Here is a 17,974-nt window from a genome sequence, read left to right on the forward strand (position 1 = left end):
AACAGTTTTGAACGGGTCTGACACATCGTTCTTCCAACGTTATGCAGACTTCTCTCCAAACCGTTTGTAACAAGGCACCCACACATGCAGATTATTTGTTTACTTTTTTCGAAATGAAAACACAAAATGTAGTTTTGAAAGCAATAATTTCAATTTATTTCTTCGTTTCACAATTTCACAGTCTCACTTTTCTCCCCTTCCATATTATCTTGCTCCTGGAACGGCTATTGGAAATGTAGGGCCGTTTAATTCGCTTCCGGAAGAGAAAGTTGGTGGTAGTGGCCCCATGATTCCTTCGCCCAAAGTTGAATATTCTGCGGGAGTTGTAAAACAGCAACTGGTCTAGTAAAAAACACCGAGAAAGGATCAGCTGGATGGATTTGATGGTTTTTGTGGCGGAAATTCATAGTTTCCCCCAGACAGCAGATTAAAATTTTTGCAGCCGCCATTTCATGTGAAGTCGATGACTACCTGAAAATGAAAAACGGTGGAAAAAACTAAAAGCAATAACAATGTATTAAACTTACGTGATGCGTTTTATAAATGTTGCGCAGGTTTATTTTTTGAATTGCGATTATCTAAACGCGCGAAACCGGACGGCTGGAGGAACGTAACTCGATTCCGAAGCAAAAAATTGTTGACGGTTCGGTTCAGTGGTGCCAACCATACCGATACACTTAGAAATACATAAATATTTGTTAAAAAAATATTTTTTAAGTGTTTGATAATTTCTCTGAGAGTAATATTCAGGTTCAATTAAACAAAACTTCGGATATTAAAATCATGTGATTCGGGTTTATAAACATATAAGTTCTATCTCTTTCGAAAAAAGAAATATATTTTTTAAGATTTTACTCTCAAAAACACATGGGCTTGTGATATAGCTCATTGGCAAGTCAGGCTTCCTAAGTCGATGTCCGTATCCAGCCTAAGATTAAACATCGAACAAAGTTGTACCGGGTAAGTTTTTGAATAACTGTCCACCTTTTGAATAACTGCAAAGTTTAAATTAAGTCGCGAATGTCATAAAAATGGTAAACGACTATAATCGAGAAAGGAAAAACATCACAAATTAGGATTTTAGAGTATCAAATAATTTTATGTTAATTTCATTGAATAAAAATAAATAAGTAAACATTTTTTTTTTTTTTTTTTATGGCGTTTAAATAGCTCGGGGAGCTGACGCTGGAAATGAAAATTAGAATAGTTTGGAGAAGAAAATTTAAAGTTTAGAGAAGGCAGCGTACACAGTAAACGAAAATTACCGAGTTCGGTAATTATTTTACCGAAATCCTAACATGTGGAGTTCGTTAAACTGTTCGGTAATTTTTTCATGGCCGAGGAATGACAGCTGTCAAATATTACGGACCTTTTTCGGTAAAAAATAACCAAAACTCGGCAGATCATCTGTCAAAATATTGACAGTTGTTACCATGACAGCTCGTTATATTACCGAAAACCGGTATTGTTGAACCGAAATGTCTTTAATTATTACCGAAAGGTCGGTCATTTTTAACCATAAAACTATAAAGCTCGCCCGAATACGAAAATATTGTAACATGACGGTTCCTGTAGTAGTTATAAAACGTTAAGAAATAGTGTAAAAAAACGTTTAGAAAATGATATCTGAAACCATAAAAAACATTGCACTTATCTTGAATTCCAAAACGACGGTCTGTTGAATATGGCGTTAAGTTATGTTACTGTTTAAAACTATTAAAACCTCTATATGGAGACACTGTTCTAGGAACAGTTAGGGTATGGTTTATAGAACGCTTATGAATAACGTTTTCAGCGCATTGAACTGTTTCTAGAATGAACATGTGTATGCATATTTTAAACGATTTATCAAACCGTTAATCGAACTGTTAAGGAAATCGGAATAATTATTGTACGAATCGTTTGTACTGAGATTACTGTTTTATTTATAGTGCCTTAATAACGTAATCATTTAAAAACTATTAGATTATATCGTTAAACTGCTAATAGACGATAACCTCAAAACCTTTTTAACGCTAAATAATGATGTTTACCAATCATCAAACTATTTGTAGTACGTCTAAAAACGCTTTATAGTTCCGTATTTGTATGATTCTGTTTGTTCCCCATAAAATTAAACCCCTAATTAACTATTTAATGGATTTTCGGATAAAATATTTCTTGATACAAATTTATCGATAACATTGTTTTATTATTGTTCGCTTTTGTTCTAATTCATTGAATTACATTGTGGTTACTTTAAGAAGTTAAAACTAAACTCACAAATCACTTCAAAATTTCATATTAAAGTCAATCAAGTAGGCTTACAACCTATAAGAGTTCAATTTAATTACCATCCAGTGGTCGGCGAACCTTCCGTAAATTTGAAATTTTGTTGGCAATATATTTTTTGATTGTTGCCATTTGCGACGCTTTTCTGATTTTCAGAACATTGTATGAGCCTACCTGCATCGCTGTTCGTTCAGCTACCTTATCTGTAAAAAAAAAAATAATCAAAACAAATTCTGAGTTTTGTTTTTACAAAATTTACCACATATGAACTCTAGCACCGAACTTGGGATTTTTTCTCCCGCTGGGTACTTTAATGATCCATCTGGGTTTTTAATATTTAAGAAACGATGAGAAGGCAAACCCGACACACTCATCTGTCTCAATCGTTCTGCGCTCAAAATATGGATAGCAATCAAGCTGGCAAAAATACTATCCGTTGTAGCCCTTTGATGATAATTTTCGATATCGACACTCGAAATATCGAATTTGTCGTTCTCGGTGAACTTTACCTGCAAATAAATTTACGTGATCAATTCGGTGTTCAATTTAAATGATTGTATACTGTTTGGCATAATGGTCGTATGCGATTCGCTTAACGGTGGTTTGACATACTGGCTGTTTGACATAATAGTCGTTGAGCATTATGGTCATTGGGCATATAATTGAAGGATGATGCATTCAATGGTTGCATCCTTTAATCATGGTTATCGCGAATAAAATCACAATTACAATTAAAAAGTTTTGAATGAATGTAGAAAAGTAGGCTTATCAAACATATTGACGTTTACTTTTTATGTTTTAGCCATTTGGTATGAAGGTCATTTGGCATAAAGGTCATTTGGCATAAAGGTCATTTGGCATAAAAGTCATTTGACAAAAAGCCATTTGGCATAATTTCTTTTTTCGTGTGATCACGTTGAGATTCACTTTTCGGAAAACGTTGCATGTCTTCTTTTCTTAAGTTTTGCAGCATTGCCGCAAACATCGAGGATGCAGGGGGTGAGGCGGCCCAAAGCCGCCGAGGCACCCCAATCCGAGGTGGCCGCCGACCCGCCGTCGGAAGCGGCGGCCTTATTGCATTGGTCTAGGTCTACTGGGGCCTCCTAGGTTTACGTGAAAGCTAGGGGTGATCCCTAGCGCGATAGCGCGAAGGACAATATTTAATAAAAGTTCGAACGCGCAGCGTGAGGAGGCTGGTGTTGACTTTTGTAGAACCGCAATAAGTGAGGCGTTTAGACCTAAGCTTGAACCACCTCCTCACGCTACGCGTTCGAACTTTTATTAAATATTGTCCTTCGCGCTATCGCGCTAGGGATCACCCCTAGCTTTCACGTAAACCTAGGAGGCCCCAGTAGACCTAGACCAATGTAATAAAACCGCCGCTTCCGGCGGCGGGTCGGCGGCCACCTCGGATTGGGGAGCCTCGGCGGCTTTGGGCAGCCTCACCCCCTGCATCCTCGATGTTGGCGGCAACGGCGCAAAATTTGAAACAAAATGAAAGTTTATTTAAACAGTCATCACTCGGTAAGCTGAAATTATGCCAAATGGCTTTTATGCCAAATGGCCTTTATGCCAAATGTCATACTCCCCATTGATTATGTGCATTACTTCAGTTGAATGAAATGCAATATTTTGTGCCAGACGACAATCATGCCAAATGACCATTATGCTAAGCGAACATTATGCCAAACTAATTTATACCAAACGATCATCATGCCAAACGACAATATGCTAAACATTTAACTATAATTTAATATTTCTTTTTTCGCAATTTCTATTTTCAGATGATATCAAAATCAATAAAAACATTACCTGGGAAATATTTCGGCGTTCTTTAAGATTCCGGAGTTCCTTGGAGATGGTCAGTGCGTATTCGTCTGTTTCCATTTTTTCCTTTTGTATTCGAACGACTTTTCTCTTTAATTTCGCTATCCGTTTTTTTAGTTTCGAATGTTTCGCTTCAAGTTGTAAGTATTCGTTTTTCCAATCAAGATCAGTGGTGTTTGCATCGTCCTGCATTACTGTGCCTGAACTCAAATGATCAACCATTATGATCCTTGCTGGAGTAATCTGGCTAACCACGAGTTCATCAGCTTTGTCCGAAATTGTTCGGACAGGTTCAATTGATGGTAATAAGCTTTCCTCTTTCAACCACTCGGTGTCTTCGAACATTATTTCAGATGAGATCTGTGCGTCTAAAAGTGCGTCTGAGTTCACACATACCATCGGTGGCGTTGCTGCTTTTGACACTTTGATCGGTTCGGAAGATGTGCTTTTTTGCGAAAGCTCTAGCAGCGGATCTCTTGAAAAAGCTCCTGAAGAATTGCTAGATAAACCGCAAGCCGAAACATAAGCTATTCCGGCTGGGCTCATTTCCACGCCCTTTGCGAGCAATCGCCTTTGTAAAATAACTTGCAAGTTATTTTCATCTGCATCGTCATTCCGTCGTAGTTTTGTAGCTAAACCAAAACAATATAAAAATAAAGTAAGATAACATATACATGTTTGTTTGTTTATTTGCATGCATGCATTATAACATTATTTAAAACAATTCAATTCACACTTCCGACACACGTCGGTCAATGTTAGTGTGTTCTCCCGATGCTCCGGAAAGATTTTCAAAGTTATGAAGCTTGAAAGCAGCTCAATATTAGTTTGTTTACTCACGGGTTTGATGATTAAAGCCTAGTCCACACTAGGCAACTTGGACTGCGATTTCGGTTGCTGAGACTTGTTTATGTTTACATTTGATGAGATTGTCGTCTCAAGTCTCCCGACAAGTATGGGAGACTTTCAGCAACCAAGATGTAAACATAAACAAGTCTCAGTAACCGGAATCGCACTTCAAGTTGCCGAGTGTGGAGTAGGCTTAATGATCATTAACCAGTATATATAATAATAATGTTTATTGGGCTTTTTAACCATTAAGTTTTTTTTATTTGAACGTTAAAGTGCGAGAATAACTAAAAATTCATTCAGATTACGGTGATATATGTTGATATTTTTGAAAGAAATAAAGAAGTAGCAGATTGAAACGCAAAGCACCACGGACCAAAACATGGGGATTGTGATATTTTGAAAATTTTAAATTTAAGTTCCCATTGAAAATTAGTTTATTTTGCTTTGCGTGAAATTTGAAATAATATCATAAACATTGAATTTGGTATTGGATTACTGATTCATAAATATTTTTTTTTTAAATTTCGTTTTAGGATTCCAATTTAAACTTTAGTTGCTGATGCTTGGCTTTTAATAAATTTTCAAAGAAGTAATGATGCCTTTTGTAAACTCTACTCAAAACCGCCGAATTAAATTTACGTAAAAAATTTACGACGAATTTTTTCGTTTCACTCAGTAAGCAAGTAAATTTTCTTTTAACCAAAGAAAAATGTTTTCAACGGTAAGGATTTCTTTTTTTTAATAAAAACTTAAAACTCGGAAGACATATTGGTTTGAGCAGAACTCAAAATCGAAAAATCGAATTAGGTTTGGCCGGTCGTGTTTAAAATCTAAACCAGTGAGCTTAGCTATATAGGAGGATTCAGAATGAAGAATGGTAAGTGTAGGTACATTAATCCGTCAATCAAAAAGTGATTTTCTATAAGCGCTTACATTGTTACAGAACCACCCCTATTCCTCTCCAAATCCAGTTGTTACTTTCGGCGTGACCTTCAGCGAAAATCACCAGTCAGATGGTGAGTAAAGCCAGCAACCGGAGTTGCTTCCGGAAGTCTATTTAGCGACCCATGAAGAATGCCCTTAGGCCAGAATGGCAAACTTGTCAACAAAATTTATGACCGGATAATTCAATTATAGTGACACAGTGTTTGTGTTAGTCTTTGTGAATAAATGATTCAATGAATAAATGCATTTTAAACTAAATAAAAATTACATTGTAGCAAACGAAAACAATTTTGTATCAAGTGAAACTGTTTTTCTATCAAATCATTCAGATTTTAATTCAAAGATTTTTCAAAAACAAAACTCTTCCAAACAAAGAAAAAGGCATTTGAAAGAAAAGAATTTTTATTTAGCCCATAATCCAAGGAAAAAAAATCCTTAGTTTTGCGGTACTTTCCTATGAAAATAAAAATTCTGAAGGGGCCGCTCAAATATTACGTATCGCAATTTTCGGTAATTTTCAACCCTCCCACCCCCCTACGTAACACATTTTTATCAGATTTTCCATCAAAAATTCCTAAACCGTAACCAACTGCTATAACCCCTTACCCTTTCCCCCGCCCGTAAACGCGTTACGTAATATTTGAATGGCCCCATTTCCACTGCGTTTAAATTTCATTTTTTGAATTTAAGAAAAAGGTTTACTCACCAGAACGCAACTCATCCGGATCATTTTCGCTGCCGGGGTCCGGATCCTGGTCGCTCTCGAGGAAAGTTGGCTTGCTGGCTGCCGGTTTGTCACCTGATACCGGATAAGACCTCGGTCTCTTCTCTTTTGAAGATCCTGAAAATAAATAAAAAATATTAGATTAGTTCTCAAGACAGTTAATTAACAATTCAAATTAAACATACGTTGCAGTGTTCCTTTTTTCGGACCCATTTTTAGAAGAAGAAAAATCTCCGCTTTGCTGGACCGGACGCTTTCCTAAAAATGGCCGTTGGTTGCAGTTGGTTGGATAGACGAATGGATAAATTATTACACATACACAACAGGGGTGTCAGGTGTCCTGATTTTTCAGGATTTGTCCTGATTTTCGAGAGGTCGTCCTGATTTTTAAAAAATGCTTGATTTGTCCTGATTTTAAAAAAAAGGCCCTGAAAATGTCCTGATTTGTCCTGATTTTTTAAAAATATCTATAATTTAACTTAATTTATTGTTAAATGATAAGAACATCAAACAAATCTTCAATAAAATAGTTTAACCAGTTTAAGCAATGATAATCTACGGTTCAAAAGATTTTTAAACGGTGTTTTTCGATATAAACTGCAGGCCGGCCAAGGTTATTCTCGCTTCAGTTGCATAATTCGAGGCGTCTTCAGCACCTATTTTTCTCCTTTAGTTATGCAATTTAAACAGAACTGCATGTTATTTTCACCAACTTACTGGTATCCTGAAAAATCCTGATTTTTTCCTTCGCGATGTCCTGATTTTTGACAAAACGACATGGCACCTCTGATACACAAACCAAAAAATAACAATAAACACATTAATTCTAATGTGTGTTAGTGCGATTCTTCACTGGTATCAATCGTTTTTTTCAAAATGGTTTAAATTTTATTTTGAGTCATATAAAAAAAACAAATTTGGAAAGATATAAATATTGCATATAAATATTTATTTGTAAAATTAGCTATATGCATTATTACTTCAAATCTATTTTGGCTTAGTATGTGGATTTTTTTATACGGAAAGTTCTCAATAAAAAATATACTTCCTTCTGAAAGTTTAGTCTCCATAATTTTCAGACACTTTAAACCGGAAAAATTCAAAACTGCGCAATAACATAAAGCAATAATAAAAAGTATTTTTTGTGTATGAAGCATTTATCAATTTCGTGTTCAATCATCCCAATCGATGCTTTGACTGAATAAAATTAATAAAATATGCTTCCTCAATAGAGTTGTTTTTGACATTTCTTACGCACACTTGCTGAGCGTGTGCAGATGAGACGGGACAATTAACCTCAAAAACTCTCGGTACAAAAAACGGGCAGCCGGTCGACACACATGGTCGTTTTTGAGGTTAATTGTCCCAAAACTGAAAAGTGTTGGTGAAACAACCAGCAAAAAATCGCGAACACTACCAGCGGCAAATAGGACTATAGCATCCGAAGCATCCTTTTACAGAATTACAAGGCATTCTCAATCTTCAATAGCATATATTATCCATTCATCATTGAAAAGGCACTTCAAAATTGAGTTATTTCGCCGTTTAAGTATTTGCATGTATCTATTACTCACTTTGAGTATTTCAATTGTAAATGTGCCCCACCCAGGTTCGGAGCTTCCAAAAAAGTGAAGTAAATTGTTTTTTGTGAAGTTGGCTTGGATCAGTTCTGAGTCGGAAGCGGTTCCGAAGCCGGATGATTACTGATCGATGAGCGGATTTCGAAAGTTTAGTGCGAGTCAGAGTGCTTCGCTGGGTAAAAGCGTCGGAAACAGGGAACCAAGCCCTAGCCAAGCTGTTGCTTCAGGAGCTATCAAACGGGCAACTCTTTGGGAAAAAATCGGCAGGGTATCGCAGCTCCGATCCAGGCTCACCAGAGAAAGGGAAGAGGAACCATCGGAGCCTATGGCCGTCGTTATGGAACCATGCACTCGGACAGGCTAAGATGGTCGATGAAGATTTCTTGAGACGGAACCGAGTAAGGACACGACCAATTTCACACTACCAATATTGATGTACAATTTAAACTTGATGGTCGAAATGTGCGAACAAGATTTCGATAAACAGAAATGTTCTGCTAAGGACAGGGAAGAGCAGCTGGAAATTGAGGAAGAAAATCTAATTCTCATTACCCAATTCGGATAGGATGACATCCAGACTTTGGAGGGAGCGCTCGAGTTGGTGAAGGCTTTAGTAGAACCGGAAGATGGTTCAGTTTCACTAGAAGATTGTGAGAAGATCTTTTATCCAAATCCAGTGTAATTATCCTTCCGAGTACAAGGAATTTGGCTTAGCAGATTTAACTCCAGATGTAGTTTCCCCGCTCAAAGCAGCGAGATTGAAAAAAATGGAACCCGTTTATTGATCCCACACGCCGTTTAGAACTTATCAAAAGCTACCATTCAATCCTTGTTTTCAATCAATGTTTTCAGTTTACATTGAAGTACTAACTGTATTAGAACGATTTTTGAGATGAGCTGAAAAGTGATGAAAATGCATATGGGATAGTCTTGCGAACAGTGTTAGTTAGTGTGAACATCTGAAAACAGCTGTTTTATTTCGTTTTCGGTACGTACACAGAGTATTCATCAATCGAGCCAACAATTTGCCGATTGCTTTTGTAAATATGCGGAATCCTAGAATGAGCTACGTATTTCGTGACAGTTTTTCACGAAAGAAGGTTTTACGAAAGGTAAAAAAATTGTGAAAACTTAAGAAAACTTAACACTAATACTGCACATTTTATTTCAGAAACAAGGCAAAGTGACCAAACGCAACGTTACCATTCCTTCGTTTTTGGGTCCGCAAACCCTGCTCAGTACAGAGATTCAATCAAGTTCCGGATCGAATGTTTTTTCTGACCCTAATACTAATATCCGCCCAGAAGTCGTAAGATGATCATTAATGAGAACATTGTATTTCATCAATCCAAACCTAATGGCATTTCATATTTATTTTACAGAAAGACTCAAAAAATGAGGGCCAATGTCTTGAATTAGATAATACATCTTCTTCCCAGTACCTCCAGAATATGGAATCTATGAACATAGATTCAGAGTCAGAAAGTGTACTGCACGAGGAAAATTTTAAAAGTTCTTCGAATGAAACTTTGGGAACTGATGTAAGTTTGGGAATATTTTAACCCTTTAATGTACATATATAGTGTTGTTTTCCAACAACACTAACTTAAATCAAATTATCTCTGAAACGCGTGAATATGTTAAAAATTTAATTATTTTTTGATGTAAAAGTAAAGGTTTTATCGAGAAAAAAACGTTGTTACTATCCAGTTTGTTGGGCGTTATCAATCATAAACACCCTTTTGTACTCTTTAAAAAATATTTCTAATCGTCTTCCAATAAATGAATAGGTAAATTAAAATTTTGACAATTTTGACGAGTTATAACTCTATTAAACATGGACATTGCTACCTTAAACTTATTATGTATTTTTATTATGATGTAACAGTATCAGAACTTGATATATTGATTTAAAAAAAAGTCATGCTCTAAAGAGTTATTTATGAAACATTTAAGATTGTCCTTTAATAGGTCGTGAGCCTACTGGGTTGAATTCAACAATTGAATAAAAGCAATCATAAATTCTGGTTGAATTAAAAGGAATCTGATTGCTTTTATTCAATCGAATATAACTCTCTGATTACAAATTGTTTCTGAAAAAAGGTGTTTATAAATAGCATACATGCAGTTTTTTATTATTCGTTTTTACAATGTTTTTTCTGGTAATCAACAAATTCAACAATTTATTTTCTTATTATTACTAACCATTATTATTTCTCTTTCCAGGAAGAAACGCCCGACAATGATATCTATCATCCAGGTTTAAACGTCCGTAAAACAGAAATATTATTCATGTTAATGAATATATTCATTAAACATAATTTGACGAACTCTGCTCTAGAGGATATATTATCGATGCTGAATATCATCCTTGGTTCTGACATGCTACCAAAGACGTTCACCAAATTCAGTGAATTTTTCTCGAAAAATGCATTTTCGCGTCACTACTTTTGTGAGGTTTGCATAAAATATATTGGAACCGAAAAAACAAAATGTTACAAATGCGACAAAGAAAAATTACATTTCTTTATTACCTTTGATGTTGTACAAAATTTGAAAGATGTTCTTCTCAAAAATTGGGAAAGTTTTGAATTTTTTTGGCGCAATAACATGAACCACACTAAAACAACCGATATGGTGACTGCCAAAGTAGTTCAAGAGCGCAAGAGAACTGACAATAACAGTATAACTCTGAGTCTGAATACGGATGGTGTAAAAATTTTCAACTCAACGGCAAAAAAATCTCTTTGGCCTATACTACTGTGCATCAATGAACTACCACCGACTGTGCGTTACGCTAAAACAAATGTTTTAGTGGCTGGGCTCTGGATGAGTAACAAAGAGCCGGATTTTCATATGTTTTTAAAACCTCTAAGTGCTGCATTAAATGAATTCCAAAGAAATGGTGCAAATTTAAATGGAAGAGAAATATCGACAATACTAATAACTGCTTGCTGTGTCGATACCATTGCGAGATGCAAACTGCAAAATTTCAAACAGTTCAATGGCTACGAAGCTTGTGGATACTGCTTGCATCCAGGAACTATTCTGGGAAGACAAATTCGTTATCCTTACCGGCGGAATGTAACACTTCGAAACGAAACAGACGTGTTAAAAGCAATGGCTATAAGCGATGCGAAAGGACAGGCAGTGAACGGTGTTAAAGGGATATCACCCCTTATTTTATTTGAAAAATTTGATGTTGTGCGAAACTGCCCTATAGATTTCATGCACTGTATTCTGCTTGGCATATGTAAACAACTTTCAAAGCAGTGGTTTGAAAATCCCAAGTGTAAAGCGTACATTAAAGCACGGATTCCCGAAATCGATAATATGCTGATTAATATAAAACATTTTCATGAAGCCTCCAGGAGAGCAAGAAGAATTTCAGACCGTCATAATTGGAAGGCTAACGAATGGCTACAGTGGCTTCTGCATTATAGTAAAATATGTCTTCCGCAATGTCTTCCAGGTGCATTTTATGAACACTTCCAACTTTTAGCTGTTTCTGTAGCAGAGCTTCTTCAAGATGAAATTATTGAATCCACATTTTTAAGATGTCAGCAGCGGTTAGAAATGTTCGTAGAACAATTCGAGCAACTATACGGATCAAGAGAAATGACCTACAATGTACACCTATTGACTCATTTGGTGCAATCAGCAAGGGATTATGGCCCCCTTTGGGCGTTTTCACTGTTTCCATTTGAAAATATCAATGGTGTTTTAAAAAAATTTGTTAAAGGACCAAACGAGCCATTGATACAAATAACAAATCGTTGTATAATGGCACATTTACAAAACACATCGTTTGCCCAATTTTCCAATCCTAGTGTTAGGGATTTTTGCTCCAAAAAAGTAACAAATAAGTCGTCTAGAAATGAACTGATGGTTTACGATCTTCAAGGTTTATCGAATAAATATAACAGTCTTCAACAATTCTATGTAATCGATAAATTATATAATTCTAAGTTTTTTTTCAAATCAGTTGTAACAAGAAAGACAAAAACTAACAGAAACGGTCACAACAATTGTTATTTCTCGATTGTTGAAAACGATGCGGAAGTTTTTGGAGAAATCCAAAATATTCTTTCTGATGGTAGCCAATTTTATTTTGTTTCCAAAAAAATCATCATTCAGAGTACAAATGAAGCTCTTTTTAAATACCAAGTTCAAGATGAAATTTCATTGATACGCGTTAATGATACTTTGTCGAAATATTTGACAATTGATTTTAATGGAAGTCGATATATCGTTAAACTATGTTACACATTGTATGTTGATTAGAAACATGTTAATATTGTTTTTTCGCTATATTCTTAGTACCTTTTTGTCATGGTTATTAAATAATGTTTATGACTTCATTTAAATGCAGTACGATATTTCTGTATTGGTCCGAATTCTTCGAATGTTTTTATATAGTTGATCGGTAAAAATCTCCTGATAGCCACTGTATCCTAATCAAATTATATACCGCAGCAGGAACAGTAATCGTCATGTAGGTTTCAAAGCAGGGGCTGCTTTTGAATAAGATATCCAGTTTGCAACATGTTGAAAGTCAATAACTATTTCTAAGGAATGAAAAATTGCAACATAAATTTACACAATTTCACCTCATATATTACTGAAATCAAGTAAGCGCTTCAGGCGACGTTGTGGATTCGACTTAGAACTAGGATTTTAAATTTTAACTGTGTTATTGTTTGATTCTTCAATCTATGACTTCAAATTTTAGTTCCATTCCCTGGAAGCTATCCGTTATGGATCGAAATAATTTTTACGATTAGCAATAATAATGGTTCAACCACTTAATAACGTTTTTGGGAACCGTTACTTTACACATAAAAGTAAATGTTTAATTTGTATCGGTACTTGGAATTTGGCCAGATAAGGTTTTACTGAACAGCTACGTTCACATTAAAAGTCACTGATTATGGAAGAGTAGATTTATCGTATTGACTGTTCGAGATATAGTATTTTGGCATGCGGGCGGTTATATGAACCGAGCAACCGGTACAGTTCACCGAAACACCTGTAATTATTACCAAAATACCTAAAACTCTAACCGAAATCCCTAAATTTTTTACCGAAATCCCTAAAATTTTTACCGAAATCCCTAAAATTTTTACCGAAAAACCGTAATTATAATCGAAATATAGATCATTTTTACCGAAAAAACTCTAAAATATCGGTAATATTTACCGAAAAATCTGTAGAGTTTACCGAAATATCTGTAATTACCACCGAATTACCGGTAAATTTTACCAGACAACTTCAAAAAGTTCGGTAATATTTACCAAAAATCCGGTGATTTTTACCGATATGTCTGTAATTACTACCGAAAATTCGGTAATATTTACCGAAAAATCGGTATTTTTTACCGAAAAATGAGTATTTTTTATTTTTACCGAAATAACGAACTTTGATGTGAGATAACACGAGTCGATTCGAGAAAGTGCTCCATGCTAAAATAACGTCGTTTTGACTGAGCCTCTAATGCTCATCAGAATGGATATGTTTCGCTTGTAGTGTCGTCTGAAAATACCAGTAATATTAACCGAAAACTGCCAAATTTAGGAGTTTTAACCGAACACCGTAAAATATTCGATAATTCGATGATGCACAGATTATTACGCGAGATGACTCGAGTCTCGAATCATTTCGCGTTATACGCCGTGCACCAAAACTGAAATTACCGAATATTTTACGATGTTCGGTAAACATTTACGAACGTTTCACAGTTTTCAGTAAATATTATTGGCATTTTCAGACGACACTACAAGCGAAACATATCCATTCTGATGAGCATTAGAGGCTCAGTTAAAACGACGTTTTTTTTTTGCATGGAGCACTTTCTGGAATCGACTCGTTTTATCTCACATCGAAGTTCGTGCTGTGCGAAATAAACCCCTTCGGTAATTCAGGATTTCGACCTTCCCATCGGGATCCATGCCTTATTGAGAATTGTGAAAATCAATGAATTAAAATTGACTGTAGCTAAAAAATATAAAATAGGAATTAAATTAATATATTATTAATTTTTTGGTGTAAATTTATGTCAAATTGGATGCACAAAATTGAAGCATCATTTTTGACATAAAATTACACGGAAGAAAACAGAAACGCTTCAAGCCATAACTCCTCAAATATAAATATTAAAGCATATTCGACCTAATATTATAACATCTATGATGTAAATTTATGTCAAATTGGACGCACAAAAATAAAACATCTGTTTAGACATAAATTTAGATCGTTACAGATATAAAACTGCGTTGTTCGAAATTAATGTGATATGAGCTTTCGGAGGAATAAATTTTTAGAGAAAAAAAATATTCATGGACATAATTTTTGTGGATTTTTACAATTTTTAAGAATACTGATTGTCAAACGTTATCTCAGATTCAAATCAGAAAGCTTTAGTGCAAACTTAAAAAACGTTCAGTATTATCACAAATTGCAATTTTAACTAAAATTTATGTCCATAATAATTTATTCTTCTAAAAATTTCTGTCTTCCGAGACGCTTTATGTTTGAAGTATTGTAAATAATTGTAAATAAATCTTAAATTTGTTTTATCTTACATAAAATCCAAAAATAGATAGTATTGTGTAATGACCTGGAAGAAAAGAATTTTTTTTTCTATAATTTTTATTAGAAACGGCTTATACATGCAGCGAAAAGTACACACTATTAAATTTTTGGTGTAAATTTATGTTAAATTGGATGCACAAAATAGAAGCATCGCTTTTCACATAAAATTACACTGTTCAAAACAGAAACGCTTGAAGCCATAAACTCTTGAACTTGAATGTTAGGACATATTCGACACAATGTTATATCTACGATTATGTAAATTTGTGTCACATTCGACGCACATAACCGAAGCATTGTTTTTGACGTAAATTTAGATACATATTCAGAGAAATAAATATCAATGAACATAATATTTGACAAATTTTTACAGTAAGCAAAAATACTGGCTATAAGTTCCAATTATCTGAGACTAAAACAACTTTTAATAACAATTATTTTAACAAACTGTAAAATTTCACTCAAATGCTTGTCCATGAAAATTTTCTTCTCTGAAAATTTGCGCATCCAAAGGCTAAATTTATGAAATAATAATCTGGATTTCTTCACTTAATGTTAACCGTTGAAAAATGCTTGTGTTGGATGATTTGAAAGAAAGTCATTCTAAAAAAAAATATTTTCAGGTTAGGTATTAATAACAGAGTATTGAACTGATACTTACATTGGACATGTTTCAGGAAATTAAATAAGTAATGAAGATTGTTTTCTATATTTTTATTAATTGCAACCACGATTTTTGTTGCTTCATTTTCTGATCATTACAATAAATGGTAATATTTTAAAACTTATTTGTAAAAATATATTTAAGTAACACTGATTTTTTGTTGCTCTATATGCGTATTGTTTCATAAAAATCCGAATGTTACTTACGATAAAAATGGTTCTCCTTGAAACTGATTACTTGAGGTACAAGGAATCCAGGAGGATAGTACGTCAGAAACAAGTCCTATTAGCATGAAACATGAGAATACACATCGATGTCCAAATCCTTTTCATCTATCTGTAATAAAGAAAAAAAATCAAACAGTACTCGTTTGCGAATTAGACGCTGTTCGGTGGGGCCGAATATCAAATTCGTTCGATTTATGAGTATACGTAAGCTTTCAAAATCAACAGGCAATGATAACCTAGTGTCTTTTGAAAACAATAGCAAAATTTATAATATTGTCTGCAAATATTTAATTACTAATGAAGGCGATTTTCATAATGAAATGGGTTATGATATACGCCATCACTTATGCAATTTCATAGAGATATGTAAAACAACATGCTGCAGTAGAAACTATGAATATTTCCTACTCTAAACGTGAAGTCAATATTCTTACCACTTTTCAATGATCATGAAATCGCCTTCGCTTATGCAACTATTACAGTGAAGGCGATGTTCATAATGACATGGGCATGTCCGCACACTGTAACGCCTTATTATGTATACGATCCATATGACTTATATGAATGCTTCTATCTGAGCAAATTAGTCGACAACATGAAAAGTTTACGTTAAGCAATTAATGAATGAAAAAAAATCTCATTCATGAAAATCTCATGTTCATCAATTGCCAAACGACTTTATAGTTAAAAGAACTGCAAAATATTTAGCAATGTTTGTAATTTTGAATCTTATTTTCAAGTGGAACAGGCAGCTCCTACCCTAGAAAATGTTCATGGTTGCGTTTCCAAATTTTGTTCATAAACCTAAATAAACATGGAATCAACGGAATTTCTGAAATGGTTATAACATTATTTGAAACGTTCTTAAACATTTACTAAAATATTATTAAAGCTTCTATATATTCAATAACTAAAGTTATTTCCGAATAGAAGGAAATAAATATCAATAGACTCAATTTTGTTTAAATCGGTACTAGAAATACGAGTGAATCACAATAATTTACAATTTGTATTGTGACTGAGGAACTGTTCTTGACGGAATAAATTGGAAAAAAAACTTAAAAATAATATATCTACTTATCTTTTTACCTATGCTGTGTCGAAAGGTTCGGGATCCAAAGTTGTCGACCCGGTGCCGGAGTACAGGCAGTTGATCCATTATTGGCTTCATTGAAAGCCGGTTGTGATACCATCACTTAGGGGAAATGTATCCTTGATTCAAATGTATTTGATTCAGCAGATGATGATGATGAAGGAATGGTTTTTTCCTCGTTGGAGGAGCAGTTGCTGGAGCTTGTCCTCGCCAACGTGAAATTCTTGGAATTGATCGGAGCACTAGTGGTCAAATTGGCGGGGCCGCATCGTTTCCTTCAAGAGGATTACTTGTCTAAGCTGCAACAAACAATTGTTTAATTAACGAATAAATTAATTAATTCCACTTAATGCATACCAACACTTTAATTTCTTCGTAAAATCTGAGAACCTCTGATTCTTATCGTTCCTGTCAGAGTGGGATGAACATGTTTCTTTCGACAGCTCCTGGTTCCTGTGGTGCTGAAAATTTGGTTTGGTTTTGGTGCGGACAGTGGGAGCAACCGAATAAGCCGGAATGATGGCTCGGATTTTGTAGAAGTAAAAATCACTGAAAAATCAAAAATAAAATTATGTTGACATCAAATTTAAATATTTTAAATACACTTGCCATTGATATTTACCTGTGTTGTGATACTGCATCATGAAAGATCATTGATCTGTTCCCCCGTATTAATTCTTGCGCAAACTCGATGCCGTTATGTACTCCTGTGTTGATTGCACCAATGGATAAGAGTCTTTGGCGACTGTTTTTTTTTCTCCCGGGGACGGAATGCCAATTAACTGTGTTGTAACACTTCCTGAACTGCGAACAAACAAAATCTGTTTAAAATGCGAACGGAAGAGGGTCAAACAAAACAAAACAATCTTTTGACAAAACAGAAACGAACAGATCTCACGCGCATACGTTCTTCCTGCTTTACTTTCTCTACAGCGCAAGCGGGATGCCACTATGCATCGCGGTTATCAGAGAGAGAGACAGTTGCGCTCAAAGCTGCCAGAAACGGACGCCTGAAATTTGACGTTTGTGTTGACAGCGACACTGATTTACAGTTTTCGGTGTTTTATTACCGAAAATTTACTGCGAAGCTATTTGTTTACATAAAATAAACGAACTTCGTAAAATCAAGAATCGATTCACCGAACTCGGTAAAAATAAAATGTCAAACTGATAAATTACCGAAAATTTTCGAATTACAGA

The 17,974-nt window shown here is 34.8% G+C and overlaps 2 protein-coding genes and 2 long non-coding RNA genes across 6 annotated transcripts; 2 read left to right on the forward strand and 2 right to left on the reverse strand.

Moving 5' to 3' along the window:
- Nucleotides 1-2,255: 2,255 nt before the first annotated feature.
- LOC129758446 (uncharacterized) lies at nucleotides 2,256-6,900 on the reverse strand. Of its 2 annotated transcripts, XM_055755944.1 has the most exons (4): nucleotides 6,805-6,900; nucleotides 6,602-6,736; nucleotides 2,531-2,780; nucleotides 2,256-2,474 (listed from the first exon to the last, which is right to left on the reverse strand). In XM_055755944.1, exons 1-3 carry the CDS (start codon nucleotides 6,830-6,832, stop codon nucleotides 2,701-2,703), a joined length of 243 nt encoding a protein of 80 aa, XP_055611919.1. In that variant the 5' UTR covers nucleotides 6,833-6,900; the 3' UTR covers nucleotides 2,256-2,474; nucleotides 2,531-2,700. The 2 variants fall into 2 exon arrangements, with proteins under 2 accessions (XP_055611919.1, XP_055611918.1); XM_055755943.1 differs by lacking the exon at nucleotides 2,531-2,780.
- Nucleotides 5,622-6,137, forward strand: LOC129758447 (uncharacterized). Of its 2 annotated transcripts, none has more exons than XR_008739988.1 (2): nucleotides 5,622-5,833; nucleotides 5,894-6,137. It is a non-coding gene; the product is annotated as an uncharacterized LOC129758447 (long non-coding RNA). The 2 variants fall into 2 exon arrangements; XR_008739989.1 differs by having other exon boundaries at nucleotides 5,622-5,827.
- Nucleotides 6,901-8,306: 1,406 nt separating the features above from the next.
- Nucleotides 8,307-12,970, forward strand: LOC129752779 (uncharacterized). Its single transcript, XM_055748549.1, has 5 exons — nucleotides 8,307-9,311; nucleotides 9,371-9,508; nucleotides 9,582-9,740; nucleotides 10,426-10,911; nucleotides 12,932-12,970. Exons 1-5 carry the CDS (start codon nucleotides 9,246-9,248, stop codon nucleotides 12,968-12,970), a joined length of 888 nt encoding a protein of 295 aa, XP_055604524.1. The 5' UTR covers nucleotides 8,307-9,245.
- Nucleotides 12,971-15,613: 2,643 nt separating this feature from the next.
- Nucleotides 15,614-17,900, reverse strand: LOC129755529 (uncharacterized). The gene is made up of 4 exons (XR_008739276.1): nucleotides 17,397-17,900; nucleotides 17,132-17,323; nucleotides 16,771-17,073; nucleotides 15,614-15,790 (listed from the first exon to the last, which is right to left on the reverse strand). It is a non-coding gene; the product is annotated as an uncharacterized LOC129755529 (long non-coding RNA).
- Between the last annotated feature and the right edge of the window lie 74 nt (nucleotides 17,901-17,974).

This window comes from Uranotaenia lowii, chromosome 3 (assembly GCF_029784155.1).
Source record: "Uranotaenia lowii strain MFRU-FL chromosome 3, ASM2978415v1, whole genome shotgun sequence".
Taxonomy (NCBI): Eukaryota; Metazoa; Arthropoda; class Insecta; order Diptera; family Culicidae; genus Uranotaenia; species Uranotaenia lowii.